This window comes from Bombus pascuorum, chromosome 4 (genome assembly GCF_905332965.1).
Source record: "Bombus pascuorum chromosome 4, iyBomPasc1.1, whole genome shotgun sequence".
Lineage (NCBI taxonomy): Eukaryota > Metazoa > Arthropoda > Insecta > Hymenoptera > Apidae > Bombus > Bombus pascuorum.
Window position 1 is genome coordinate 17,321,334 of NC_083491.1, and position 9,273 is coordinate 17,330,606.

Here is a 9,273-nt window from a genome sequence, read left to right on the forward strand (position 1 = left end):
AGTTAATGAAATATACTTTTTCATATAACAGTTCGTCAGTTGCTTAGACGATCCTAACTTATTAATCAGTTACGATGATTTGGTGGATGGTGTATTATTACATAATGTATTTTTGCAAATGTAAGTATTTCTATGTATTTAAATTTGTATTGACTTTTTCTCTTACAAAATATCTATATTTAGTATTCTTACATGTTCTATATCTCATAGAGATCCAGAACCACTGTATGATGAAGTAATACCTGCAAAAGGAAGTCCAGTAATTCGCATAAAAAACTTAAAAGTCGTAATAGATAATATGAGACAATTTTATGAAGAAGAATTAAGTCATATAATTCTGAGGTCTCCAGATACAATAAGTTTAGGCAAGGAGCCGCAATCATGTATTCCTGAAATGAAATTGTTATTATTATTACTCCTTGGTTGTGCTGTACAGTGTCCTAACAAAGAAAAATTTATCACTAATATAAAAAAATTAAATGTTGATACTCAACTTGCAATAGTAGAATGTATTAAACAGGTATGTTTTCTAGATTTTTATATCATTGTCTACATTAAGTGAGATAACAAATTTAACAATACTTTACTAGGTCACAGATCATCAAAATATAGTTATTAATCAAGATTCAATGGAAAATATAAATATGGGATATTTATTTGCACAAATGAAAAGGATGTCTCACGAACTAGATTTATATCGTCAGGTAATTTTATTTTATCAGTATTATCTTTTAACAAAATGTTTTATTAAGAATGTATAAAATATTGTTGATGTAACAGAGATGGAGGGATATTATTATAAACGAATGTATTAGAAAAAGTGATTCATCAATCAACGCAGAAGCTGAAGAAATAAACAAAGTGCAACAATCTAACCCTGTTGTTAAATCAGAACGTGAAGATAATCATCACTATGCAGTTGAATTGGCCGACTGGAAATCGAGAGTTAGAAAACATCGACAAGAATTGTATATATTATCTCTTTTATGTATATATATTTTTAGTTATTTTTATGCTTAATCTATCTTTTTTTTATGATATATTTGCAGAGAAGAAAAAACGGAAGCATTGTTAGAATGTAAAGAAGAACTTGAGTACCATAAGATGTTAGTAAACAAATTAAAACGAGAGGTAAAGCATCATATTTTCCGTACATATTAATTTTTTTAGTAAATATTAATAATATATAAATTTTTACTCTTGTTTCAGAACCAAGAATTAATGCATGAAGCACGCACAGCAAAGTCTTATAGAGACGAATTAGATGCGGTAATTGAAAGAGCAGATCGTGCCGATCGATTGGAATTGGAAGTAGTAAGATACAGAGAGAAACTTACAGATATAGAATTTTATAAAACACGCATAGAGGAGCTACGTGAAGATAATAGGTATTTTAGATATATTTCGTTTAGTATATATAAGTATATAGTATATATTGTACATATATTTCGAATATAATTTCATTATATTTTCTTTATATAAAATATCACCTTATCTCATTTATTTTAGAGTTTTAATGGAGAATAGGGAAATGCTAGAGGATCAGTTAAATTCATCGAGAAGAAGAGCAGATAAAGTACTGGAACTCGAGTCTGAAATCCTTAAATATAAACAGTTACTGAATGACATGGCATTGGAACGTGCGGCTGATAAAGAAAAATATCAAGAATTAGTTGAAGAAAACACTCAATTACATAAATTAGCGAAAGCTGCTGCAAATGAAGCTGCCTTAGATAGTTCTATAAGTGATTCTGAAGAACCAGGTAATAAGGAAAATTATTTTTAATATACATCAACACCTTATTTATCGATCGTATATAAATATAATGTAAATTTGTATATTATTTAGCGCATGCTGATAATAGATTGTCTGAACAATTGACAAATAATGCACAAACACGGGCTTTAAAACTTGAATTAGAAAATCGTCGATTGGTTACTTTAATAGACTCCTTAAAAGAAAGTTCCTTTCATGAAAATTCATCTCGTGTATTGGAACTAGAAAAAGAAAAGAAAAAGTTGCAATTGAAGATTGAATCGTTAAATGATAATATTGAAAGATTAACACAACAAAATTCGGATTTAGAATTGGTTTGGAAGCAAGCACTCGAAGAAAACAAAAAATTACAAAACTCATTACAAAACCAAAGGACGTCATCCGAGAAACAGCAACAGGAGTTCCAAGTATATCATAAAAATTCTATGTATGGTATCTCGATATTTTAATATTTAACGTTTTCTTTTTTTGTTTATCAATTTTTAGACTCAACATACAAAAATGATAGAACTGGAAAAAAATTGCGATACAGCAGTGAAAGAAAAACAACGAGTTCAGTCTTTATTGGAAAGTGTACAAAGACGAGCAGATGATTTAGAACGTAGTTTAGAGCTTGCCAATCAAAAAGTTGAAGAATTAAAAATTATAGAAAATAACGTAAAAGAAATTAATTCCAAGTGTCTTGATCTTGAATCAAAACTTGTGGCAGTAGAACGAGAGAAAGATATAGCACAGCGCGATGTGCATCGATATCGAGAAACAATAGAAGTATGAATTTTATAAGATGTTTTTACTAGAGTGATTAATTGTTCTGTGATTTTCTATTCTTAATCTATAGTTTTTTTAAACTACTACTTTAAATTAAAGTTATGCATGTATAAGCTCAGTTCATTACTGTAAACATCTCTCATCGTGTTAGAGATCAGCTAGCATATTAATCACGCCTTCACGGATAAGGGGCCTATGATAGAGTATTCTATGGATATAGAAATTAAAGATATCTTCTGCGTCAAAACTTAAACGTATTAGCTAATACCCTTATCACTGTTGTCACCGTTTTGTTTTAAAAATTGTCAAAGTCATTTGCCTGTGGGAGCAAATGCCTTTGTCCACGAGAGTGAATTTGAGCAGCTCTAGCTTTAATTATATTATTCTATAATATTTCAATTTATATTCTAAATTACATTATTCTAATTTTTCTGTTAAAATTTATTCTATAATTTTAATTTTTTAAAGTATTGAATTAAATTTTACCCAATGAAATAAATTTCAGGAAAAGGATGTTGCATTAGATAAAGCAACAAATAGTATTGAAGTTCTAGAAAGGAAAATAATGCAACTTGAACAGGAACTTCATGATTCTGTTACACAAATTTCAAGGTATAAAGTATTTCACATGAAATATATACGCTTATTTAATATAGGAATATCTTTTGCAAAATTATTTATTTTTAGATTACAAGAAATTGAAAGATCCAGTAAGGAGCTTGATTCACGAGCAGCTATTGATAGGGAAACGTTAGAAATTCTGCAATCGAATTTAGTAGCTGAAAAATTGAATACTCAACAATTATATACAGTTCTAGAAAAACTTGGACTCAGTGATAACATGTTGTTGTCATTGCCATTGGATAATATTGTTAAAAAGTAATGAAATTTCAAATTCTTGAACAAAGTTTAATATGAAAGAAGCTTCTAAATGTCAATTATTAATTAATAATTACAGAATCGCGCAAATTCCGGAAGTCGTCGATTATATAAGAAAATCAAATAATTCCTGCTGTTGTGAAAAGTCAGTACCTGAATCTACAAATTCCGAGAGTAATGCAACTAATAACATTCATAATACACTAGAAGCAACAGTAGAAGCACTCAAGGTATATTGAAACCGTACAGATAAAGTATAGCTAATTAAAGTAAAAAGATATTTTTCGTAATTTTACGAAACATAATATTATACAATATAATTTTTTACTTTTACTTCTAGAAAGAACAGGAACATTTAAATATGAAATTGGCTGCTGCACAAGTAGCATCAGAAAATCTCCTATCTGAAAATGCGAAACTTCAAGTACAGATAACAACATTACAGTCTCAAAATAATTCTTTAGCAGCACAACATACAGCCTTGCAACTTGCAAATTCACAACTTGTTGCTGAAAAAGAAGAAGTAAGTATTTGATATTATTTTTTTAAAAATATGCCTTTGAATATTGAGAATTAAATTTTTTATTCTAGTTGTTGAAAGAACGCAGTGCTCATCAACAAATACACACCCAACTGGTTCATGATCAAGTCACTTTACAATCTTTGCACGAACAATTAAATAACGAATATGAAAATCTTTTCCACGAACACGATGCTCTCAAGTCAAATTTACGAGACGTAAAAAATGAAGTTAGAATGTTACGCGAATCTTATGAAGGATTGAAAGGAAAAAATAAGACATTACAAACTGAAAAGGAATCATTGGTGAATGATGCAAAGAGTTTGAATAACTTGAGAGGAGAACATTCAAAGCTGAAGGTAGTAAACAAATGTTAAAAGCAGGTACTATTATTGTATTGAATTACGAATTTACTTTTTTAACTATTTTAGGATGATTTTAGAAATTTGTATACTGCTACAGAAAAATTGAAAATGGAGTATAGAAATTTGCAAGAGGATTATAGGAAAAACAAAATTGAAACGAACCGACTAAGCCTTAAGTTAACAGAAATGCAAGGCGAGCTTAGCAGTAGAGATGAAAGATGTTCTAATTTAGAACTTCAAATTAATAAATTAAATCAACGATGTGAGGTACTAACAAATGTTTATGTTAGGTTATTTAATAATGCATTTAATGTATATTTATTGCTATCTTACACATTTCCTTTTAGATGTTATTGCATATGAATTCAGGCTTAGATAATGATAGACGATCGTTGATGGATCATATTACTTTGTTGTTTAGCCAATATCATGAACTTTTGACTCATTCTCTTGAAGATAAAGAACATTATCACATGGAAGAAAAAATATATACGTTAGTACTTTAAAATGACAATATTTAAATAATATTCCTATGTTAGCTAATATGTTAATGTGATAATTTTTATTACAGGGACAAAGTGAATCATTTATATAGACAAAAAGAAAAATTGGAAGACAAAATAATGGAACATTATAGAAAGTTAGATAGTTGTACTCCAAAAAAGTAAGTCCATTTACTTTTATATGCAATTTTATTTATTATGAAAAATTTAAAATATATATTTTTAATTGTACACTTTCTTAATTTGTAATATACCTTGTTTACATATGTATTGAAGAAAAGGATTTGGAGCTAATTTCGTTCGAAGAGTTCGAAAAGTTGGATCTGAGTTTCTCAATAAGGTAAGCAACTTAATACAAAAGCATCTAATACAAAAACAAATGAATGTTATGAATGTTATTAAATTTTATATTTAAATTCTGCATAAATTAGAATCGACGATCTTGGACGGAAGAGTCGAAACACTCAGAAGGAAAACCTTATGAATCAGAATCTGGTGGAAATGACTCTGACGCTAGTACAGAAGATCACCGTTTAGCAGGTAAATATGATCTTATTGGAAACGTATAAATTAAAAATAAAAGAATATTAATAAATCAATTCTATGAAATCAATTAAAGAATCAACTAGAGCTCTTGGATCAGATACATTGTCTCTTGGTCATCCAGGGACTAGAAGAACAGTGTATTACACTGATGATTCTCCACCACCATCAACTACCGTACCAGTATAAATATATTAATTTACAGTTCTATGATCATTTTTTCTTTTAATTCTAGTGAAATATTTTTTCGATATCTGAAATAAATATTACAGGAACAGGGAGATGATAGACGGTCTATATTATTGGAACAAACTTCGCGATCAGAGGTGCAAGTAGAACCACGACCGGTTTTGATATACAATAAAGTATCAGCAGTTATAAACGAATCAAACAATCTTAACAATAGTGGAATGAAGGATGTAGGGCAAGAAGAAACAATTATAGAAACTCCTGTAGACAAAGATTCAAAAGTGGGTAATCAGGTGTGGTACGAATATGGTTGTGTATGATCTTATGCTGCTTCCATCTATTTGTGTTCTTGCCGCGAAAAAAAATCGTATTTTGTACTTTATCAATTTTTTACTTTTTAATTCAATGAATGTTTTGCATAAATCCGAATGTTTTAAAAGACTTGCATATAGTACTAATTTTAATTAAGTGTTCGCGAGTTCCTAGAAAGTTTTGTATGAGGGTAATATAAGTTATCAATTTATTTTGAAATTGGATTTATTCAATTTATTTTAAATATTTGGTAATTTTAATACTATTTTTTTATTAGAATAATCTTATGCATTTATATTGACGTGCGTTTATAAAGGGTTGATGAATAACCAATAATGTGCTATATATGTGTATATCAATCTATAAGTAACAATGCGAGAGTATTCTCTTTTGAAAACAGTGTAACAACTATATATAGCATTAAAGTGACCTAAATATTCGATAAATATTATTAATGTTCAATTAGTTTTTAACCATCAGTCATTAATTAATTGTATTAATTGTACTGCCTTTCGCATTTATAAAATACGTAAAATAGTAGAATTATAAATGTAAGAAAAAGATTGCATTGTTTTAATCATACCTAATTACTTCTTTCTCCACAATATTGTACATTCTATACATTTCTTTTAATAAGAAAGAAAACTTTCATCTTCAGAAGTATTTTTTGGATTGGATACAATTTTACATTGCAAACGTTATTGAATATTATAATCTATATAAAACTTTACAAAATCAGTAAACGAACTAAAAATTTCTCACTGTCACGGAATATATATTTAATCAATATATTTTATAACGATGAAGAAGGGAATTTTTTATGTTTTTATTCTTTAGGTTTTTAATATTGAAGAAATTAATGGATTAAATGAATAATGCACCTTGATAGAGTCTCACGGTTGAAAGTCTCACGAGTTTCATCGTCGAGAGAACGCGTAACTCAATATTTTTTGTTATTTTCTTCCAAGTTGGGAACAAGAGGTTCCGACTAAAAAAAACTGACCACCGTCTGTTCAAACCCTTCCTGAATTATTTCTCAGGCTTCAGAAATTTGCATATGACGCGTATCCAAGGAACTATGTCGGTGATCGATAAATAAGATATTAATATTTTTTTTTCAGCTCGTATTGTTAAGAAAAATAGAGCATTAAACATAGAGGAGCATATATATACTGCATAGTAGAATTTATAAGTAGAATTTAGAGGGATAAGATATTTACTACATATTTCTTCATTTTATATAACTATTTAACTACTATTAATTATAACTAATTACTTTAACCACAATTTAACAAAAATTTTCCTATTTCATTATTAAAAATATTCAAGTTTTTATATTACTAATGCGATCATTTAATGTGTAATTGGCGCATAATTTAATAAACAAATCTTTATTAGATAAGAATCCAGACGAACAATATAATCTATCTGCAAGACAAACTTCAACAGATCTCTCAACCCCGTCTTTCCTAACGTACCCTTCGACGAGCTTGTCGACGACGAGGGGCGAAGCAAAAAATTTCGCTCGCAGCAGCGGTTGACTGGCAAAACCTCCCTCTCCAGCCTGGTTTTTCCATTTACGAGAATAAAAATCTTTTCCTCTATTTCCACTGGCGCGGTAAAGGTAGGCCAATGGAGTGGGAATAGTATGGCGGGGGGAACAGGGAGGGCGGTGATAATAGTAGTGGGTGGATGGGTGTAAAAATAAGGCTGGCAGAAGCAAGAGTAGCAGACTAGACTAGCAAAAGAACTATGATGCCAAGCAAAAAATGAAGAATCATCCACCGCCATCGTGAGAAATGGTAATGGTAAGAAAATAAATTGTACATGTAATTGATATATTTTGATGCTTTTTCTACTTCTTCATTTTTTTCCTATTTTTAGTAGTGATAAAGTAGAGCACTTTTAGTTATCTAGGAAAATGATATCAAAATCTGATATTAATAAGAAAATTAATTGTAAATATAATTCATTTCCCAATTTTTAATTTTATCCTTTATCGCTTATTTTTATTTATTAATATTATTTCTTGTGTATATTGTTGTTATATTATCTAACTAATTACAAAATGTTAATTTTATTCTATTATATTCTAAATTCGCATTACTAATTAAGCAAAACGAAAAAGTAATAAAAAGTATGAATCCATTAATTTTTACCTCTACGCGGAACCACTATTCCTTCAGAATTTTCCCCTTTTCTCTCGTCAAATAAATTAGCAAAAATTTAGTCGAATTTTATGGATAATTCGAGGGATTGTAAGAGATAACTTGCAAAAATGTTGACTGTGTGCGGACCAATAGTGAAGTAAAGAGGTCGTACGTTCCTTCTAGGGGCTGCATAGGTCGAGGGGCGGTAAGATAGCTTTTTACAACGCATCTTCTTTCTGTCTCTTTTACCACCACTCGTTTACCAGGACAGTGAAGATAGTAGGGATGGTAGGGAGACATTTTTTGCATCAGCATCATAGTCTAAGGAGGGGCATATATGTTCTACATATACAGATAGCATGTAGTTACCTATGTAGAGAAAATGATAAAACTAGCTGATGGGGTGGGTGAAGGATGTTACGACATTCCATCGTTGGATGATTTTTTAAACTATCACGAATATTATTCATCCAACGTCCTGGGAATTTAAGAAAAATCTATGAAAATTCGCGTAAGTAGTAGATTAATTAGATTGTAATAGTAAATATTGAAATAAAAACTGAGTCAATGGACAATAATTCCATGTTTTATTAGCGTTAAGCTTTTGTTGAACAAAATGAGTTCTTTCAACAAATTTTAATTTAGAAGAATGTTGTGTATTTATTTTAAAAACACAATACAATACACCGTAGGTATAGATTTATTAAAAGTTGAGAGTATTTGTTGTTTTTAAGTTCTAACGCTGATTGTTATAAAAAAGAAGTAATTCAACAGTTTAAAATATTATGAAATGCCAAATTTTCGACACTTTACCTGTTGATATATCTTATTAAATTGTTATCTGACAACTTTCTTTATAATTACTCTCAGCAATAGCATTAGTTACTTAAACAAGTCAATATAATATTTTAACCTCAAATGAAAGAAATAATATACATTTCAAATGCGCGAGAACCAATATTTCGCGTGTTATTCTTATAATCATTCGCAACTTTAATACTTTTACGAACTCTTAACTCTACTTGTCACATTCGATAGCCTGCAATTCATTGAACGAAACAGAACATTAAATTTAAGTGAAATATAAATCGGACGCTCAAAAAGACAAGTATATTTATTATTTACCTTAATGTGGGAATTGGGAAGCGGAAGAATTCGAGATTTACGTACTCTGGTTAACGCAGTAGTGTCCATCGTTTCTCATTGTCTCAAGATGGTGGGGGAATCGTTGAAGGAAGGGATAACCGCACGTGAATATGGTAGTGGT

The 9,273-nt window shown here is 29.4% G+C and overlaps 1 protein-coding gene across 3 annotated transcripts; it reads left to right on the forward strand.

Moving 5' to 3' along the window:
* On the forward strand, window positions 1-7,261 carry LOC132906319 (girdin). 3 transcript variants are annotated; one of them, XM_060958382.1, is made up of 21 exons: window positions 2-120; window positions 211-520; window positions 591-704; window positions 781-968; window positions 1,050-1,131; window positions 1,210-1,388; window positions 1,510-1,763; window positions 1,850-2,184; window positions 2,264-2,545; window positions 3,051-3,157; window positions 3,233-3,424; window positions 3,504-3,654; window positions 3,765-3,947; window positions 4,016-4,303; window positions 4,376-4,576; window positions 4,657-4,802; window positions 4,881-4,973; window positions 5,089-5,152; window positions 5,244-5,352; window positions 5,432-5,538; window positions 5,628-7,261. In XM_060958382.1, exons 2-21 carry the CDS (start codon window positions 299-301, stop codon window positions 5,862-5,864), a joined length of 3,534 nt encoding a protein of 1,177 aa, XP_060814365.1. In that variant the 5' UTR covers window positions 2-120; window positions 211-298; the 3' UTR covers window positions 5,865-7,261. The 3 variants fall into 3 exon arrangements, with proteins under 3 accessions (XP_060814367.1, XP_060814366.1, XP_060814365.1); XM_060958384.1 differs by lacking the exons at window positions 5,244-5,352; window positions 5,432-5,538; window positions 5,628-7,261 and having other exon boundaries at window positions 1-120; window positions 4,881-4,977; window positions 5,094-5,152; XM_060958383.1 differs by lacking the exons at window positions 5,244-5,352; window positions 5,432-5,538; window positions 5,628-7,261 and having other exon boundaries at window positions 1-120; window positions 5,094-5,152.
* Window positions 7,262-9,273: the final 2,012 nt, after the last annotated feature.

Coding starts and splice junctions, on each gene's coding strand:
- LOC132906319 (XM_060958382.1), top strand. CDS start 299: ATGAGACAATTTTATGAAGAAGAATTAAGTCATATAATTCTGAGGTCT. Junction 2,546..3,050: donor GATATCGAGAAACAATAGAA/GTATGAATTTTA, acceptor AATAAATTTCAG/GAAAAGGATGTTGCATTAGA. Junction 4,577..4,656: donor AATTAAATCAACGATGTGAG/GTACTAACAAAT, acceptor ATTTCCTTTTAG/ATGTTATTGCATATGAATTC.